Below are 21,633 nucleotides of genomic sequence, written 5' to 3'. Positions count from 1 at the left end.
CATATGACTGGTTGTTAGGAAATTAACATCCCGGAAGTTTGCTACTTTCAGTTTTACTCTATTTTAAACATGACTTTTGTGAAAGGTTTTGCGACTGGTGCATTTACTTCATTGGCGTGCTTTTATGTGTATAATTCAAGAATTTCTACTGCCAGAAAAAAACATGCCGAAGATGCAGAAAGTATCATAAAACAGAATAGAGTAGTAATTTCCTCTGACGATCCAATGTTAGGTTAGCTATGCCACATGTGTCTGACTGAGGCACTGACTGAGGCACCGATTTAACTGCGTACGAATAGCCTAAACTATAGGCATATTTGATTTTCAAAAATGTCACATTATGTGTGCAATCACCACCAGTACAATAAAATCTGTAATACTGATACGAAATTTCCCTAGAATGAGAATGAATAATTCACCCTACCTGCAATGAAATTTTGTCTTAAAATTACTATAACTATGTGTTGGTGTACCATCTTCAATTTTCAAAGCTAAATTAAATAACATCTCAGTCCCAGCCTTTTACTTAGATTTTCGATAAATATAAATGTCATAGTCATATCAATTTAAAGGTCTTTAATATATAATTTAAATTGGTACATAGCTGTTACCTATTTTGACTTTTGTGTCTCAAATAATGATTATTGATTTCAGAGGATGTGAAAAAATTAGAAAACCAAAGAAAGATTTTGAAATATGGAATACCTGATAAAGGACCTGAATATTATGTTTATGAGAATCATGTTTTAAATTATGACCAGTCCAGGAAAATACCATCATGGGTTGCAGAGCATATCACACAGGACAAACTGAAAGGTTAGATATTTGTAATGATTCTGATATTTCCATTTCAGCAAACACAATGGAAAACACTATATTCTAAACCCACCACAATCTAGGCCTACATACATGTATGAAATCTGGTTGAAATTGATTTAGCTTTCCTGGAGAAGTCATGGACAGAAATACTGTCCTTTACCATACACACGTATCCTCCACCATTCATCCCTCCTTCCAGGGTTTCATAATTTTGTTATTAATAATATTATGGGGCCTAAATCTTAACATTTCATCAGTACTGATATGTAAATTTGTGCTTTTTCTTCTATATTACAGGGGAAGCCAACCGGAAACATTCCTATTTTAAGCCTGATCCAAATCTAAATAGTAAATTTAATGCTGGTAATGATGATTATTTAAAAAGTGGCTGGTCAAGAGGACATATGACACCTGCTGGAAACCATAAATATAACCAAGTTAGTGCCTCAATAAAAATAACTTGTCTAGTAATGAAACATATAAGGCATATGCCCACCAGATGTCCTACCATACTGTATGTACATGTAATGTTATATAAACAAGTATTTTTGATGTGTTATGTCCCTTTGATATCTTTAAAGGGTAGTATGGATGCTGTTTGGATAAATTACAATTACATGTATAGGGGCTTGTCTGGAAACCTATGTTTCAATAGATTTACAAGCATTATCTGATATTACTTTAACTTCAAGGCCAAATCGAGCACATCCTTAGACAGAGAAATGGGGTTTAATGTCCATTCAGAACAGACCCACATCCAGTTTCAGTTGTACCTTATCTACACTAGAGCAGAGAGTAGGACCAAAAAAAGGGGTTCTGTTTTTTATTATCTGTATTTTTGTTTCAGAAAGCAATGAATGATTCATTTTATCTCTCCAATGTGGTTCCACAAAATTATGAGAATAATGCTGGTTTTTGGAACCGTTTTGAACTCTATTGTCGTGATCTGACCAAAAAGTTTAAAGATGTAAGGGTGATTACTGGTCCAGTATTTTTACCTGATTTAGAAGAATCCGAAGACAAGATCTTTATAAAATATCAAGTAAGTTATCACTTGCATTTTTCGGAAAATGTTCACAGCTTAAATGTACGCAGATTCATTATTTAACATTTTTGAATTAAACTTATTAAAATTAAGAAATCAAAATATAAACGACATATAATCTCCCGGCTTGGATTTAATCATATTAAAAAGAGGCTCATCAAAAGATTTCAGAGAAAACATAGGGGCGCTGGCTTGTTGACTTTATCCTTATAATATCTACAAACGGACAGATGGACTGACATTCCTTTTAGAGATTCAACTTTCACAATATCGTAATTTGCAAAGAACTAACAATCTGTCAAATGAGGATGAGAGACTTTGAAGGGCAAATACTGTTTTAAATTTTAAATATCAATCTTAATCTGCGCCAGATTTACATACAGGCCTGTAAAGTATGAGCCATGCAATTGCATGTTCCTGAAGCAACGACTGCGAGTTTTACAACATCCAGAAATTTCTGAACTTATAGGTACGTTATCTCCCTTTGTCTAATCAGAGGCTGTGACACAAACACACTCAAATCAAACATGGTGATCTCCACGGAAACCTTTTCATTAAACAAACCTTGAGCTTTCCAACTTGATTATCACAGGTAGACATTTTAGCTGGAACGCGCAAGACGTGATATTACGTGAAGGGTTTGATAAGATGTGCTGAGCTAAAGCGAGATCAAGCATTCTATTGAAGATGGAGCCATTGCTCCTAACACCTGTTTCTTTTTGGGGATGTTTGCCAGTAGTCAGAGTATTTCTGGGTCATTTATGTTGAAGGTGAGCTGCTACTTTCAAAAAGAATTATGCCAAGACTTTGAATATTTTGTATACATGTAATTATATATTTTTAATAATCATTTCAGTTAATAGGTAAAAGGCAAGTGGCAGTTCCTACCCATTTATACAAAGTTGTGATTGCAGAGTCTGATAATAATAAACCTATTGCCCTTGGTGCTTTTATTGTACCCAATAAACCGATAGGTTATGATAAACAACTCACAGACTTCATGGTTCCATTAGAAATACTCGAGGAAAAGACAGGTTTGACATTGTTACCCAAGTTAGACCAATCCATGACTAAAAATTTATGCAGTGTTGATTCCTGTCAACTCATATCACGTGATAAATTTGAATTATACTTTATCGGCAGACGGCTTCAAACGGCAAAGAACTTGGATCAATTAAATAAAATTTATAATGAAATAGCTGAGAAAAAGTTAAAACCTGATGACTATTTAATTAAACTGTTTAAAGAGAAAGAGTGGCAATTAAAAGAACAGGAATTAATGGGTAAAAAACAACGAAAAGAATTATGAGATTAGAGTTTACTAAATAAAAAATAGAGTGATATCTTTTTGTTGTTGTCATTTATTATTTAATTCTGAAAGTTCCACCACTGACCTTTTTAAAGACCGTTTTCTTAAGTTTTAAAGCATAGTGACTTAAACATGCATTATGCAACAGCTAAATCTGCCTATTGCAGGTCTTTCTTAGGCCTGAAATATTATATAAATTATTAATTAGACATTACTTAACTTACCAAGTCCATATTCAACTCTTGATGCCGTCGGATGGCTCCGATATAACCATAAAATTGGATAATTGAGACCTTTTTTTATTATCGCTACAATGGTAGTAATTACAATCGAGGCTAAACAAAAATTGTGTCGCCGTTAGCTCGACTCAGAGTGAAGTAATTTGACTGAAATTTTCAGCATATTCTCATTTCATTATCTATTTTTTTAACTATTATAGCGAGAACTGTCCGCTCTTTCTCTAATGTTACCTAATGCCGCTTTAACTAAAGTTTTATGTCAAGTGGGATTGGTTTCTATGTGGTCGAATGAAGGTGTTATATCACAGATCAAAAGTATGAATTTAATCCCCTGATAATACATAGCAAGGAGTATGGTTCACCAGCTTAACCGTTTGAGTTTCTTTAGATTCTTGCTTCAGAGAGAGAGAAATGGGGTTTAACGTCCACTCGACACAAACCAGGTCATTTCGGGTTTAACATGGTTTTATTTCATTTCAATAATTCGCTTGCACGTAGGGGTCTTTAGCAGTGGAAGGAAACCGGAGGACCTGGGGAAAACCCACAAGGATGGACAGGCGACTCTACTCCTTGTCACGTACAACTGGGGAATCAAAACCATGCCAGTTGACCTTATGATAGAGTGCGCACATGCTAACCATTCGGCCCCCCAACACTTGGGTTAGATGTAGTTTTCATAAGCTCAATATGATTAGAGAATGAGCTAGCATATATCCCAGAGAGAGAATGAATTATCTACATAGTAAATGTTTACAATAGTATTGATGTGTATATCGTCTTTTTATTTAAAGATAAAATAAGTCAATAAATTTAAAATAATTTCATTGTCTCTAGTCTATTTATACAACAAGTTATACGACTCAATAATAAAATTTGATTTATAATTTATAAATAATATTAACTAATAAAACATATACATATCTATCTCAATAAAATACACATCATCTGATACTACTGTTTGTATCAAATTATTTATAAATTACTTAATGATCAGCATATACAGATTTTTATAATTTAACAAGTGATAAAAATCAACAATCGCCATCCATTGATTATCTCTGAAAGCAATTCATGAAATGTAGGTTCTTATCAAGTTGTGCATTAATATGGCACTTTCAATCAGGTGAATGATAAAAGTGAGATTATAGGTTCTGTGCTAATATTTCAAATAAGGTAAATGTCATAAAATTCAGAAATTATTTCCTAGCTGATATTATTGACATATCACTTTGTATAATTCAAAAACAAACCCCAGAAACATTTGTCTATAGAGGAAATATTCATTACAAATCATAACTCTTTCGAAGCTTGACACATTACAAAATCTAAGAAGAATATAACAGCGTTCAGCAGTTACAGGTTAATAAATAAATAACATTATAAACATTGGTATGAAAATATCTATAAAGTAATGCAAATGCACCAAATGCTCTATTGTTCAACAACAAATGCGTAGTTCAGTTTAAACAGGTTATAATCATCTCATCAGAATCTCCTGAGAACCAAAAATAATGTCAAAGTAATACAAAAATACTATTGATTAAGGAAACTTGAATTCATATTACGCTAGAAATCCTTAAGGTTTTTCCCAACTCACACCAAGATTTAAAACCAGGACATTCTAGTCAAGAGTACAGTGCTCTGATTGTTCAACTATGGAAAAACCTAAGATTGTATTCATACAACCTCAACAGCCTTAGTAGTGCCCTGATTGTTCAACTATGGAAGAACCTAAGATTGTATTCATTAAACCTCAACCACCTTAGTTTTGTCCCAAGTTCAACAGGTCTTTTGCAGTCAAGAGTTAGTATGCTACAATACTGTTCATACTTGACACTCACAGTGAAGATGAGTGTTCTGTGAACAGCTGCCTAATAAATAGCTAGAAATTAAATTGACCTTTCTTAGTGTTTAATTCTTGTGTAATTTTTTATCAGAAAATTATTGTAGAAAATAGGAGTAAAATGGATGTTGATTGAAATACAAAAAAATATATAAAATAATTTACTATATCAGCAGATGAAAATAAATCTAAATTTAAGAAATAACCCATAATCTACAGAAAATAAATATACAAACATACTGGTATATGATAACCTATCGAATGTTGAAGTATAAAAAAATAAATACATATATATCGATAACCTAACGTCTCCATCACACAGATTACAAAACATAATTTTGTTTGTCCCGCAAATCAAAATCTATTTCTTTCCCACAAAGGAGTATGACAAAATAAAGGCTCTCTAGCCATTGTATTCTATATTTGACTGGGGAGGTGAAAAATGCTCTCCTTAATTTGCAAAAGTCAAATCTGGAACATGAAGGATTTGGTAAATAAAGAGTTATCTCACAACGAGATGATTTCTTTCATTCATAAGGTCAAGATAATTCTAAGTAGCATACATGGTGACCACTTGTAAATAATATTTAAAATAAAATACAGAAATTCTGGGGTGCTCATCAAAAAAACTCTTCTCGATCAAGATGCAGGCATTTTATGGCACTCAAGCTCAACCGTGTGCGCTACACTCTCTCAAACAAAGCAGGTGGACAGAAAAATGTACAGAAATAATCAGACAGATCCAGTAACCCAATTTAAAAGAATTATTATGTTGATCTGATGAGAATTCAAAATGACTAGACCACTTGTGACACAAATATAAAATTGTTTAGTTCATTGTTGATTTGTATTGTTGGATGACCATCTGTCTTAGAAGAAAATTTTATGCTCATAGATAAGACCAGTGTAAAAATATAACCATTCTGACTTTCTGTTGACACAGTTAACTAAAATTATAACACTCTTTCAAAATAACAAATTAATCATATAGAGCTTGCCCCCCCCCCCCCCACTAATCAAAATAACAAATAACATCAATCCAATTCATTAGCTCCTTTAAACAAAGAATACGATAAAGATTGTTTTAATTGTTAAGGAAACTTGCAATTTGTAACAATGTGATGGAGATGGTTCTTATCATATCACAATATGAATGGATATTAGTTGGATAGTTCTAGCAAACCATATCACAGTATGAAGGGATATTAATTGGATAGTTCTAGTAAACCATATCACAATATGAAGGGATATTAGGTGGATAGTTCTAACAGGCCATATCACAATATGAAGGGAATATTAGTTGGATAGTTCTAGTAAACCATATCACAATATGAAGGGATATTAGGTGGATAGTTCTAACAGGCCATATCACAATATAAAGGGATATTAATTGGATAGTTCTAGTAAACCATATCACAATATGAAGGGATATTAGGTGGATAGTTCTAACAGGCCATATAACAATATGAATGGATATTAGTTGGATAGTTCTAGTAAACCATATCACAATATGAAGGGATATTAGGTGGATAGTTCTAACAGGCCATATCACAATATGAAGGGGATATTAGTTGGATAGTTCTAGTAAACCATATTACAATATGAAGGGATATTAGGTGGATAGTTCTAACAGGCCATATCACAATATGAAGGGGATATTAGTTGGATAGTTCTAGTAAACCATATCACAATATGAAGGGATATTAGGTGGATAGTTCTAACAGGCCATATCACAATGTAAAGGGATATTAATTGGATAGTTCTAGCAAACCATATCACAATATGAATAAATGAATATTATTTAGACAGTTCTAACAAACCATATCATGATCTGAAGGGATATTTTGTTCCTAGTTATAACAAACCATATGAAAGGATGGTTATTTGATATTTCTAGTAAATCATATCCCCATATGAAAAGATGGTTGTTTGATATTTTGTAGTAAATAATATCACAATATGAAAGGATGGTTGTGTGATATTTCTTACACATCATATCAATAAATAGTTGTTGAACATTATCATCACAGTATAGCTTATACATATTATTCTATAAAATTGGTTCATAACCATTCCAATCTACTTCTGCATCTGCCCACCTGAAAAATATATTATTGTACCCTAAAAATTTTGCTTTGAAATTAAATTGAAGGAAAACTGTATTTACAAATAAACTGATAAATTTAATTGCGACCATGGAGATTCTATGACCCTCACTATCGTGTTCTATATTTCGTTTCGTTTTTTATACTTTCGATGGCCTACACTACATGAAGATCTGCCAAGTTATAGCGATAGGTCACGTCAGGGGTCAAAAGACTGACTTATGACCCTATGATGTCAGACATTTGATTAACCAATCAGCATTGATGTTACTAGTGGATTACCCACAGTTCCGTGAAAAACACGCCTAAAGCTCGCCGTAACAGACCGTTTCATTGGCTTATCCCTGACACCATTCAGAACATGAGTTAAATAACAACTCTTCCAGATCCAAGTGTAGTAAAGACAAGTAAAACGAAATTTTGAACTTTAAAAACAAAACGAAATAGGATCTGTGTTTTAACCAGATTGGTAGATATCACCAAATTTGGAGAAACTTTCAAGACAACTCTGCCCTTTAAACTTCATAAGACATTACAGACCGACATTAATACATACTTTAGATAGCAGGCTGTGAAATTGGACTCCACTATGTGTAAATAATGCCCATTTTAAATATGATGAAAATAGTATACTCACTTGGTTCTAATACAGTGTTCTATTGGAGGGACTAGATCGTCATCAGATGGAGCTCTAAATGATCTATTTGTTGTATCTGTAAATAAAAGATTAAAGATTTTACCCACAAAATGATACCTTTATTTGATTGCAAAAATGATCTATTCTTTGAACCAGCAAAAAAACAGTCCTACTGTCTATATCATTTATTATAATATCCTCAGTAATAATTATATTGGTATGAAATGTAAATTATGTATATATTATTCTACTCAATGGGGGTGGTAGTGGGGTGGGCTTATGTGGTCGGTTCCCCTTCCCCTTGTAATGTTTAACCAGGGGATCAAAACAGGTGACAGAATTATAATTTGAAGTCCAAGACTACTGGACATCCCCTAATCTCCAAACCAGTAGTTTAAGGTACTAGTAACTAGAACCCCTAATCTACCAATCAGTACTCTAAGGCCTTAGTCAATATTACCATTGAATATTACCTATTGTAAGTTTAATTTCTTCTTGTTGACGAGCTAATCCATCATAATAATATAAATCAAATCGTCTTTCAGCTTTCCAATCATTAACTAATTCTCTTCTTGTAGAAAATAAAACACTAAAATGGCTCTCACTACACACCACCCATACAGGATATTTAGGTGTTTTATAAAAAGTTCCAACCTATGAAAATGAAAACATGAATGACAAATTTGTTTCCATCTCTCTTCCGGCTGCTAAGGATCCCATCTTATGCGCTCAGTTCTCAAACCAAACAACTACTTGAGTTCTACATTAATTTAGAATTTACTGATTAAACATGCATTATGCAAGAGCTAAATCTGATCATTGCAAGTCTTAATTTAGGCTTCAGATGTTATATAAATTATAAATTAGATCTTTATTTAAACAACAAGACCAAAATCAACTCTGTAGACCCACAGATGGCTCGGCTACAGCTCGGATTTAAATAGGATTTCACTAATTGATTAAATCAAATAAGGGGTAACCTGATGAAAATATGTCAGTTAGATCGAGGCTAAATGATAGAGTGTAAAGCGTTTCCGTATGCCATTGAAAAATTTACTTGATAATCGAGATATGTAGGTGGAGTTAACGCCTGTCAATCAAACGATCGGCGAAGGTGAAGACGCATTTCGCTACCATTTTTAGTCAAATATTACAACGATGATAACTATGTTCAGAATAAAGTAATTTGACTGAATTTTTCAATATATTCTTCTTTCATCATCTACTTTTGAACTGTTATAGCAAGAATGACCAACTCTCTATAAAAATCTCCCATAATGTATCTTTAAGAGAAGAAAACATATAATCAATCAAAAGTAGTAAGCTTGCAATTGCATATGGATCCTGACTGAAAATTGGGTTTATTTCGAAACATGCCCCCTGGTTGCTTTACCATAGCTGCGAAAATTTTATGTCCCCCTTGTTAAACTCTACTGTAACATATGACATTTACTTATGGTACAAAATTTAAAAAAAAATTAATTTGGGGGCCCCTCGGCTGCAGCCTTGTCAGAAATTTTTTGAATTAATTTGGGGCCCCCTCGGCTGCAGGCTCGTCACCCCTCACCTTAATCTGGCCCTAAGTAAATTGTCTCACCTGACAAGATTTATAATGCTCAAATAGAGAAAGAAAACCAATATCTGATCTACTTGATATCCCCTTTAATGTTGTTGTAACACCTCCTGATTCTAGTTCCACTACATCATTAAATACATTAGATACAGCTCTGCCAGTTAATAACAGATTAACCATTTCCTACAATATTACATTTTATTCCTAGTATTACATAAAGTTCATACAGGCTTATAATTTCTTAACTTTTCCAAAAATATGACATGAATCTTGATCTAAAAATCATAGGTTGCCAGGCAACGAAACATATGCCTACCATCAGTTCGATCGTACTACCAGCTGTGAGCCAAACAGCTCATAAACTAGATCATAACTAAAGCCTCTAAGGCAATGGGTTCATTTTGATAAATTGCCAAAAAGTGTCTTTTTGATGGAGATTAAAGGCTTCATTAAAAATCAGAAATGTATTCAGAATGAATAAGGATCCGATCAACGTAAAAGTCGATAGGAGTCCTACAAAATAAAATTGAAAAGAATCCAGCAAAATCTTTAATAAAAACTGCTGGAAATAAGAAATCCAGAAAAAAACATTTCACACAATAAAAACATTATTGAGGAAATTCACCAATGCTGAAACTGAGAAATATCAACTTACTTGTGTACAGTAACCATGAGCTGCCATTAACTTTAAGCCTGGTTCATCAAAATCTCCCATAACTCTGCAAGTAATAATATTACAAAATATTAAGTGAAGCAGGAGAACAACACACCACTGAGGTTAAAGACCACAGATATTAATTAGTGCTAATGCTTACACTGGTTATGGTTAGTTATGGGTTTAAGTTCACTCAACACAAACTGGTTCAACTTTTATTTCAATAATTTGCTTGCATGTAGGGATCTTTACCAGTGGGAGGACCTGTAGAAACCCATGAGATTGGACAGACGACCATACTCTGTACAAACAGACAGGGAATCTAAACCACATCACTTGAGTCAATGACAAACCGTATCTAAACTGCACATGTTAAACCCTTTGGCCACCCAACCACCTGTTACGGTCAACCTTAACAGACATAGCCTAATGCATTTGAAAAATTGCTCATGTCCTGTTAATAATCGTTTTTGTATATTCCCTTGATCAATCACTTAATACAGTACCAGTATGTCAATTTTTTTTTATATTTTTTTTTAAAATAAACCCAACTTACTTGATAATGCCTTTAGTTAATATAGCTGAATACAGAACTAAAACAGCTCCACTACATCCATCTGTTTCAAACTACAACAAAATAAATATATAGTTAGGTACATGTATAATTTAAAAAAACAAAAAAACAATATGATATGTTACACTTATGGTGAAGCATTTTGGCATGAGGTCATTACAAAATTAATACAACCAGATTAAATCAAATAATAAAGGAAATGTGTTTCCTTATGACTCTTAAAGAATAAAATACAGTAAAAACTAACAATTAAAGGCTTAATGCTGCATTAGCTAAATATGTATTCAGATTGATTATTCAACATTTAATTAAGACAACAAATTCAAAACGGTAGATCATATCCTGGTTTTGATTCGATAAAAGATGGCGTCTTGTTACACACAAGCAGCATGGTTGAATGAAATTTCAATTTATCATAACTTTGTAAATACTGAATAGAATTGAACCATTTTTAGACTGATATTGATTCCTATAGCGCTAAACAATGCATCAAGCCCTTAAGTTAAACAAATTATAGAATTAAGCCTCGAAAAATAATACTGCAAAAATAAAATAACTTCTCATCAAAGTGACATATTTTTGAATTACTTAAAATAGGTTATGATAATTATTCATATAATTCAAACCTTTTACTTACCTGAGACATATTTTGTTTTAAGAAAGTTAATAAATCTTCTGAATTAATAAATGTATATAACATCAGCTAAAAATAACAAATACATATTTTATTTTAATTGATTTTATAACTGTGGATAAATAAAATAGCAAAGCAGTGATAGAAGTATGAAAATTGTCTGAATATTAATTGATATAAAATATCAGTTACGTGAAATAAGGTCATCATTCCTTCATGAATATCTCAATAATTACTGGCTTGGATAAGGGGATAGACAAGTCCACATCAAGCCCTATTCTCTCAGTGCTATTTACCTTATATTACATTATATTAGGGCATTGGATCTTAAAGGAGCTAAATCAATAATATTTGGGACCTGGAAATTGACATAAATGGATCACAACGCATATAATAATGTAATACGAATTTATATAAACTGATTTACATTCAATTGTTTCCATTCAATCAATGGAAATCTCTATGTCTGGTTATTCCAGTCTACATAGTATTTATTGCTCATACTCTCCAGATAAGAATATGACGTCACCATTCGACATTACTTGTGGAATATGTCTAGCCTCCTTATTGGAGTTTCTTGTTACAAATTGGACTGAAAGGCATTATGGTACACGATTCGTGTACCAATGGTAAAATGTTTATTTTGTCTTAAATATAGGGTATCAGAAGCCCATCTTTTCCCGGTAAGATCACAACATCAATGTTGATTTAAATTCACAACTAATTTGCGTTTTCAATGTCGAAGACTTTGGATAATTGAGTTAGAGACATAGCTACTTTAAGATCAAAATTTATTGATTATCAATATTAATTTAATACAAGTTTAATGGAATTTACTAGTATTCCATGACTATATAGGGTACTATATATACTGTGCAAACAATTCCCACTAAGTTTTTTTTGTGAAAAATGTAATTTAAGTATGTCCCAATTATGTCTCAGAAGTAAACATTTTACTAGGAACTAGGTCTGGCTGTGCTTGCTATATACAGAGACAACCCTGCTACACAGTATTCTAAGATCAGATTCTACTAAAATTGAAAAACTTACTGTTTCTGTTAATTTATCAGGTTTATATTTACTGCTGGTTATTACGTGAGTTTTTCCTGATGGCCTGAAATTAATGAATATAAACATTTATTTACACTTCCAGATGATATCTCTTATCATATATTAAGAGACTGATCAGAAGAACCATTGTCTGTTAATGGAACCATTGCCCATTCCCCACTGTTTCACTTCTTTGCTGTTATCAAAGTTAAGAGAGATAGAGGTGGTGGTGGTGGTGGTGGGGGGGGGTAACATACATTGGACACAAACTAGGCCATTTCAGGATTGACACATGGTACTCTGCTTTAGTGTATGAGCCTTTAGCAGCGGCAGGAAACCAGAGGACCCGGAGAAAACCCACAATGCTGGACAGGCGACCCTACCAACTCGGTTGTGAAACGACACAACTTGACTCAATGACAGACCTCTTGATCTAAAGCACATGTGTTAGACCATGTGACCACCTCCCTCCCCCCACATCAAGGATGAAGAAAGATGTGATTTGAGCTGCATTGTCTATTAATCATCACTATTACTATTTACAAAGTTATGAGAAATACGTACAAAGCAACAACTGCCTTAGAATTTCCACCAGCTCTCCACAATATTTTACATAAAGCTGCTGCTAAAAACTTAGATCTTTCTTCTCTACTTGGACTAAAACTATATGGAAATGAAAATCAACAAGTTATTTTATGGAAATGAAAATCAAAAAGTTATTGTATGGAAATGAAAATCAAAAAGTTACTTTATGGAAATGTAAATCAAAAAGTTACTTTATGGAAATGAAAATCAAAAAGTTACTTCCTAACAATGCACAGAAACATTGCAACTTAAAATCATATTTTATGGTGTTTTTTTATTTATGGAAAGGTATCATGAATTCATGTGTCTATATTATTTTACACAAAAAAAATTATATATTGGACTACGATATAAAATATTAGTAGGGCCTATAATAATTATTTATTAATGAAATATTCCCTCTTGGCTATTTAAATTGGTTTTATTATCGACACTGTCCAGGCATAAATTTCACCATTGAAAATCAATTATAGATTGTTCAATATAAGTGACATTCTCATCATAATTGCTACATGTTTTTTAAGCAGAATTTGTAAGAATACACTCACCATTTATTTGATGATAGTTTGTTATCACCAAATAACATTTCTTGTATCATACATGCCTGTATAGCTGCTAAAACACCACATGCACCACCCTAAAGTAAAACAAGTGTCTAATTTTACACAACTAGAAAAAGGAAATCATTTTTTTTTGTTACACAAAATGAATGTGTTCATTTAATAGCACAGAAAAACTGTTCAACAAAATATAGATAATTTTAAAAAGTTCAGTGATACATTCTTTTATTTCTAATGATGTATATTGTACAATGAAGAAGAATATGGTGGGGGAGTAGGGTAGGTGGAGCATCAGGGCTAAATAGATCCATCATCATTATTGAAAAACAATCACCTTCACATCATATAATGGTAGAAATATTACCTTTTTTTGAACAATGCCATACTGTAATTTTGGTATATCACAAAAACTTAGACTTTGATATTTCCATTCATCATTAAAACTTGTCAATGCCGAGCCAAATAACAGAGTTCGTAAAGCCTGCAAAACAACAGCATAGGATTAGGTATCACTGTATCAATGTGTCCATTGAGAGAAGCATACATAATATTATTAAAACAAAATGGAAATAGTACAAAAGAATAAAAAACAGAAATACACAAAACAATACACCATTTCAAATACAACTAGCTTTATCTACATATTGTGTCTGAATATTATAAGAACAATATGGTATAGCATAGTAAAATAAGTCACCATATAAACAAGTTTTAAAAATTAAATTTGTACATCAGAATGCACTAATAAAAGATATAACCAAAACTTTTCCACATATTTTTGATTGGTCACTCTGATTTCCATACAAGTTTTTTTTTTTTTTGATTTATGCATTCAACTTATAAAGGCAGGGAGCTGAGCAGCTATGTTTGGAGATACAAATTTTGACAGTGAAATAGGGTCCTGCATGCCTATGCATTCTTTAAATCACAATAAGGGTGATAAATACAATCAGACAACATGTTTTTCCGAATAGACCGGTGTCTACATAAACTTACTATGGCTTTCTTGGTATCTATTGGTTGACTATCAATATTATTTAAATTTCTAACAACTGGAGATTGTAGTTGAACTGAATGGAGTTTAAGATCATTCAGATCACTTTCTAGATCATCAACATCACCAAATTCTACATCACCCACCACAGTTTTACCTGATGGTTCACTTAAAAAAACAAATAAATAAATAGAATTAAAATCTCTGACGGACATATTGGTGGTTCACCATCCCGCTTGTCCATCCATTTAACCTTTTTAAACTGCTACCCTATCTTCTTTTTCTATGTGTAACCCCCTCTTATCCAACAACCTGTATCACAACTTCATGCATTATTTATAAATAACAGCCAATAAATACATTTTAAAACAGGTGTAAAATCATTAATTTCAGAAGTGTGAGGGTTTCTAGAATAAAGAAGTTATATTTAGCAATAATATTCTCTTTACACAGTAAACTGACTGGATAGGTCTAATTTTAAAGGCAAAGATTAAACAAAAATTTGCATTTAATTGAATCTATTGACTGCTGTATTGTTTTTGTTGATACATGAAATTCTCCCTGAATAAATTTAATTCCTATAAAAGATCGGTTAAGTTGAGCTACATTCTATTATATCTAAACTTGATGTAACACATGAGATTAACCCAAATCGATACTCTGATTTTCATATATCACTATCTATCCTTTAATGTTACAGCATTACCTCACAATTTTCTTGTTATGACTTCTACTGACAGGTCTGTCGGCAGCCATACTTGACAACTCCACACTGTACCGTCTACTATTTTCAACAGATTCTATTTTTTGGCTCAAACCATTAGATTTAGCCTCAGCATTGTCTAATATGTCTGTTATGCTCACAGCATGTTTTTGAGGAGTTATTTTTGAGATGTGAAGTGATTCTTCAAGACTGAATTGAGATTTTTGAGAGTTTGTTCTCGACTGTTGTCTAGAACTTAGGTCAATGTCTGAATCCATATGTTGGTAATGTCTACCAGGCGTAGTGCTACCGGTATGTGAGACTTCTGTAGAATGTGTATTCAGAGATGATTTGATAGAAGATAATGGACGGGATTTAGGAACTCTTCTTCTAGGTGCATCCTGAAATAAAACAAAAGAAATTTTGTCATAATGGTCTCAAATTGGTGCACCAAGGGCTTCTAGATCAGCTATGAACGTAGGTCTCCACTCTTACACTTGAACTGTGCACTGAGTGTAAGGATACCTGCGTTCAGAGCTGAACTACAGGAGCTACATATCCTTTATCCTCTTAATTACATTATCTAACAGATTTACTTAACCCAAGAAAAGATTCAGTGTTTTTGTAGATTACAAAAATATATGCTAAGTGTAAAAAGTGCCTCAACATGTTCACCCCAGATAGTAATGGTACTAGAGAGAATACCTTAAGATAGTATGCACATGCGTTCATCTGATTGCATACAATCAATAGCCCAGGTCTATTGCAAGACAAATAGATCTCTCATTGAATACATCATTATATTATTCACATTTAATAACTTTGGAGTCACAGATATTTTGATTTGAATTTACAAATATTTTTACTGAAGGATAGGGGTTGATATTTTAATACCTTGGTCACTGATAGACTAACATTTTTTTTATAACTATTTTCTGTAGCTACATATACAAGAGGGAGAATTTTGCCAAGAGAAAGGGATTTCTTTCAACTGCCAAGGAATTTTATACATACATGTACACTATCAAATAAGCCCAGCCAAGCAGAATTTTAAACCTGGCATCTTTTAGTTAAAAGAGTTCAGTCAACCTTACTACAAAACAACTGCAGCCTACACCCAGTCATCACCAAGATGTCTTAGATATGAAATTAAATTCATGATATACTATAATAAATTTACCTCTGTATTACTGATAACAGCAGCAGAGAATCCTCTAGGTTTAGAATTGATTAAACGTGCTTGTCTCGTTTTAGAAATAACATCACTGGTATCATTTATATCAGAGTTAAATACACCTGATTTACCGTCACCCAATAAAGTTTCACTTTCTAAATTATCTTCTATAACAAGATCAGAGTTGGCATGGATTTTACCTGAGGGGAAAAAATTCCTATTTTAGTATTCAAGCTGAGTGAAAAGAGCAAATTATTAAAAATCATTGAATGTCAAATATGTTAATTCTCATTAAGTAATATTTACAAATAAATAATATCAAGAATAGTTTGAAATCACTAAAGTATGAGCTAAAGGAAGAGCTCATGATCCAAATATATGACATTTTGCATCATAATTTGTCTGTTACTGTCATACAAATTTATATCTGAAAAAAAGAATAACATGTTATTGAGTTCCCTACTTGATTTTGATGAAGCAAGCTGACCAGCAGTTTTAGGTCTGTATTTTGGTGATGATGGATACTCTGTTGCTTTTGAGGAATCATATAATTTTGGTGCAGCATGCTTTGGTTTGTCAATAATTGGACTAGGAACATCCGTTTGTGGATAATAAGATGGCGATAGAGAATCCTCGTTTTCTAATTGTAAAATATGATATTCAGCAATAACTTCTATCATAGCTCGTAATGGATGGTCCTTTTCCTGAAAAAATAAGCCTACAGTGAGGCTGATGTCCCCCACCACAATCCCAAAATAAATAGAACTCAGTCAACGTTTTTAAGTACAGTACCTGGTAGTGAAAGTCTACATTAAGTTTCATCACTCAAGTTATAATCAAAGTTGTCTTGTTCCAAAGGATCAACCAATGAAATTGCTTAGCTCTGCTTAGCTTTAGCATAAAATGCCCATTGTCGGACTTAGTCAAGGTATTAATGTAATGAAACTATACACCAAGTTTCATCACTTCAAAGTTATTGTGTCCTAAAGCATCAATCAATCAAATTGCTTATCTCTGCTTAGCCTCAGCAGAAAATGGTCATATTCAAACTCCATTAATGCATTCACCTAATAAACACCTACACCAAGTTTGAACATTCGAGCTCAATTAGAAGGAGAGTTATTGTGTCCCAAAAGGTGTGACAGACAGACGGGCTGACCCATTTTAATAGTTCCCTGCTTTTTTTAAAAGGCGGGTGACACAATTAAGTTTGTTTAAAAATATTGTACGATTGGCATTACAAGTCTGTATAAAATTTTACATCATTGCTACATATTTTCAGGTTTTAGGCACTCGGTTCCTAAACTACACAAAAATCAATAAAAAGTAGGTATCTTTTATCATATAATTATTCTTCACATGCAAAATAAAATACTTTTATAAATCATTGGGGTTGACTTGAATTTTTGATCTACATATATATGTACTTACTTTATTTCTCTTCATGGCTCTTTCAATATGAAGTTCTTGCATCAAGGCATGTCGATTACTTATACTATCAGATGATCTGGGCATTTCTTCATCCATGATTTTTAAAGTTGATCGCAATCCCTTTTAAAATGAAATAGATATAACAATTACTAATATTTGCTACATGTAGTTTTGGGTGAATATTATTACTATTCGTGCTAGAGGACAAGTCAAAGTTGGCATCGATCAATATTCACTTTCCAGTCAGGCAAATGAAAAAAATCTCTGCAGCATGGAAATCAATGGACAGATTTTAGCTTGATTTATTATAAGATTGATTCATTCCATACGAATAATGTATGTACGAGTCAACTATTAGGTGTGGACGACATAACCAATACCATGTGGACGACTCAACCAATGTTTGTGGGCAGCTTAACTGTTGACGAGTTTGACTGTGGACGAGTTAACTAACTTCCACAAATTCTATGTTTCGAGATAAGAGATGGTACTATATAGTTTCACCTGTCAAAGTACGATGCTAATCAGACGGTACTGTCAGTTTTTTTTTATTCAAAACAACAATTAATTATTGTTATTTATTACATTTCTGCCACCCCAACTACCTGATACAGATACAAACCATCTCTTTTAAAACGAAGCAATAATATCTGGCTTTGTCTGGGATCTGAAAACGGGAGAGGTCTCACATTTAAACCTCATGAAGGCGGGGCTAAATATACAACAGCCAATATCGAGATACAGACAGGGGCAGATTGGGCCATCGGGCGATCGCCCGAAGGGCCGGTCGGACAAAAAATGAAAAAAATAATTTTGTCCAATTCGTCTAAAAAACCTTTTTCTGCTGAACATTATATGGGGGAGGGAGGGGGGGATTGGACCGGCCATGGAGCGATGATGATCATGTATGTGGCCGGTGGCTTTAACGGGCCGCCACGCCATCACTGAAGTCTGGAATGGGCTGGTGGTATAATAGACTTTCTGGGCCGGGTGTGCTGGGTGTGGGCCGGAATTCGGAATCCTGCATAATATGACGATATTATAATTTCACAGGTTGATGGTTGTAAATTACTTGCAGGTCGGGATTTTGGCCTAAATTAATTGATTTATGAGATATATTATTTGACAGAGAAGATATGCCACCAAATCACATATTTGGGGTTCATTTTTCAAAATTTTCCCGGCGGAAATCCCCTGGACCCCCCGTCCGGGTTCCGTGGTCAGTAAAAGAGGCCGCTCGGACATGGGAGCCCGGGCGGGTTTCTGGCCCCAATCCGCCCCTGGATACAGACACAGTAATTATGAATGTCAACATCAATTTTGATAAAAACACTGCTTGGTTCACTTTACTGACAATACAATGTATTTACAGATGAACGAAAGTTGATCAGTACATTGAGCTGGGTATGTTTAATTAGTCCTAATATGGAGCATAATGATGCTCTAAGGCATTGTGCAAAGTGTGGTACTTGAGCAAAGCTCTTTTCCGGTAACAATGTCATAGTGTTGGTTTAAAAAAAATCCAGACTGGCACTGGGAAAAGCAGGCAATGTGCATGTCAACGTAGCCAGAGTTATCTCCCCTCTATTAAATCTCATCCAAGCAAGATTACGCATCTAACCAAATTAATAATGGCGTCGCATAATATATCATATATGACGTCAATGAAAGTAATTCTCACACTTTTTCATAAACTTAATTATGAAGGTTTTATATTTGACAAAAATCATCTTCACTCTACTACTCAGGTAATGCCTGTTACATATACAATTATTATTATATATTAACTTACTTTTTTTAGTTTTAAGATGTTAATAGTTATGCATTAATAAAAGTTAAAAGAAATTAAGTTTATCAGGTGAAACTAATAAATGCACCCAATCATAGCTAAAAACAAACACATCACAGTATACCTCAACGTGTTTAGCTACGTTCTCGTCTATATAGTCATTACACTTACAGTGACAGGACGTTTGTGGGCCTAGTACTAGTAGTGTGTAGTAGTGTCATGGGTAGGCTTGCCTTGTCGAGTACCGGTAGGCATAATAGTCATGTATATTTTTTAAATTTTAACTAACTCATACCTTTCTGCTTAAATATTCTCGCACAAGCGATGCAGCAATCCCTTCCACAAAAGCTGCTTCCATTTTGGTGTAGATTTGTGTAAAAATACGCCTAAATATTAAACATTCATTCAGATTTCTTGTTATACACAGAAAAAATCAGCCATTTTGAAACAAATATGTTGCATCTAAAATGATCAATTTCCGGTTTTACTTCAACGGAACGAAGTAATAAATCCTTAGATTTTAAGATTCTTAAGATAATTAAATTTACACCAAAGTTCAAAATGCAGCTACAGTTAATGTACAGTATTTTACCACAGGTGACCCAAACAAGAAATTTTTGAATAAAAATAATTGTGTTTCCTTTCCGTAAAATTGTCGGAACGAGTAAGCCGTTCGATTTCGATCCAGGAGAAATTTTGTTCTCGTTCACAGGGACTTGTAATATTCAGGGATTTTACCATCAATGGATTTTACCATCGAAAAGCAATATTCCCCCTCAGCCCTTATTCCTCTCTGTTTCTGTAATAAAGAATATAATGTTTGATGCGAAAATTGGATGTGCCAGACGTTAATTCAAAAATTATCAGTGTGTAGCCGGGCCTAATTAAATTAGGTTTAATTAATTTAATTAATTTTTAATGGGCTCCATGGTCAGTGCGGATAAATGAAATGAAATGGAGTTTTATGGCATGTCAGTCAGTACGGGAGGAACTGGATATAAACTTGATTTCATAATAAATGCCACTCAAAACTAGGTCTAGTTCTGGGCTAACATAATTTAAATTTGTTAAATTTTATTTCAATAATTCGCTTGCTCGTATGGGTGATTATCAGTGTCAAGAAAAGGTTAAATTAGGCCTACGCTGAGAAAACCCAGGAGTTAATTATATAGCATAGACAGGAGGCCATATTCCATGTTACGTACAAGTGCCGGAACTAAACCACGCCAACAGACTCAATGACAGACCTGATGATGTAAAGCACACGCATTATAACTAATAGGTTAGACCCAACACCCTGATTTTAACTATTGTGTATTAGAGTCCAATAAAGTTGTCCTCATAATGACAATAATGGGGAATCAAATACCAAACTAAATAGTATATAGGCCTGTTGCACTATCATTTAATTTAGTTGGTATGCCTGCCTGTACTAGAAAAACTGATAAGTGGGTACTTACTTTCCTTTTCCCTCGGGGAAATAGGCTAATCGTGGGGAAATAGGCTAATCGTGACTGTTTACTTCGATCAGTTGTGAACTAATAATTCATATTCTGCCATTGCAAAACTGGAGATTTTATTTTATCCCCCATTTTTCAGAGAAATCAGGGACCATTCAAAGAGTTTCAATCGTCTTTCAGTCAGTCATACCTTTTGGAGCACAGTAACTCCATTCTAATTCAGGTAAAATGTTTAAATCTTGGTGCAGATGTTCATTAGGTAGTATTTTCTGCTTTGTTTATGCTCTGGAACGCAATAACTCGGTTTCTATTTGAGGCAGATGTTCATTAGGTGAATGTCGTGACTAAGTTCGATGACAAGCATTTTAATTCTAATTGGGTCAATGAGAGTGATGATTAGCAGTGTGAAAGTAATTTGTTGATTGGTTTCTGCTTTATAAAAAAATATATTTTA

At 33.3% G+C, this 21,633-nt stretch overlaps 2 protein-coding genes across 2 annotated transcripts; one reads left to right on the top strand and one right to left on the bottom strand.

The window, feature by feature from the left end:
- The first annotated feature begins 38 nt into the window (after positions 1-38).
- On the top strand, positions 39-3,207 carry LOC126831450 (nuclease EXOG, mitochondrial). Its single transcript, XM_050561932.2, has 5 exons — positions 39-232; positions 655-816; positions 1,117-1,256; positions 1,667-1,861; positions 2,721-3,207. The coding sequence occupies exons 1-5, from the start codon at positions 70-72 to the stop codon at positions 3,171-3,173; spliced, it is 1,113 nt and encodes a 370-aa protein (XP_050417889.1). The 5' UTR covers positions 39-69; the 3' UTR covers positions 3,174-3,207.
- Positions 3,208-3,577: 370 nt separating this feature from the next.
- LOC126831449 (probable ubiquitin carboxyl-terminal hydrolase MINDY-4) lies at positions 3,578-20,161 on the bottom strand. Its single transcript, XM_050561931.2, has 17 exons — positions 20,015-20,161; positions 17,931-18,050; positions 16,963-17,203; positions 16,506-16,699; positions 15,329-15,726; positions 14,625-14,790; positions 13,993-14,109; positions 13,617-13,705; positions 13,048-13,146; positions 12,484-12,547; positions 11,437-11,502; positions 10,782-10,852; positions 10,226-10,289; positions 9,595-9,753; positions 8,471-8,651; positions 7,998-8,073; positions 3,578-7,354 (listed from the first exon to the last, which is right to left on the bottom strand). The coding sequence occupies exons 1-17, from the start codon at positions 20,075-20,077 to the stop codon at positions 7,306-7,308; spliced, it is 2,217 nt and encodes a 738-aa protein (XP_050417888.1). The 5' UTR covers positions 20,078-20,161; the 3' UTR covers positions 3,578-7,305.
- Between the last annotated feature and the right edge of the window lie 1,472 nt (positions 20,162-21,633).

This window comes from Patella vulgata, chromosome 9, assembly GCF_932274485.2.
Source record: "Patella vulgata chromosome 9, xgPatVulg1.2, whole genome shotgun sequence".
Lineage (NCBI taxonomy): Eukaryota > Metazoa > Mollusca > Gastropoda > Patellidae > Patella > Patella vulgata.
The sequence above is the reverse complement of the archived record's forward strand: the minus strand, read 5'-3'. Positions and strand labels throughout refer to the sequence as shown.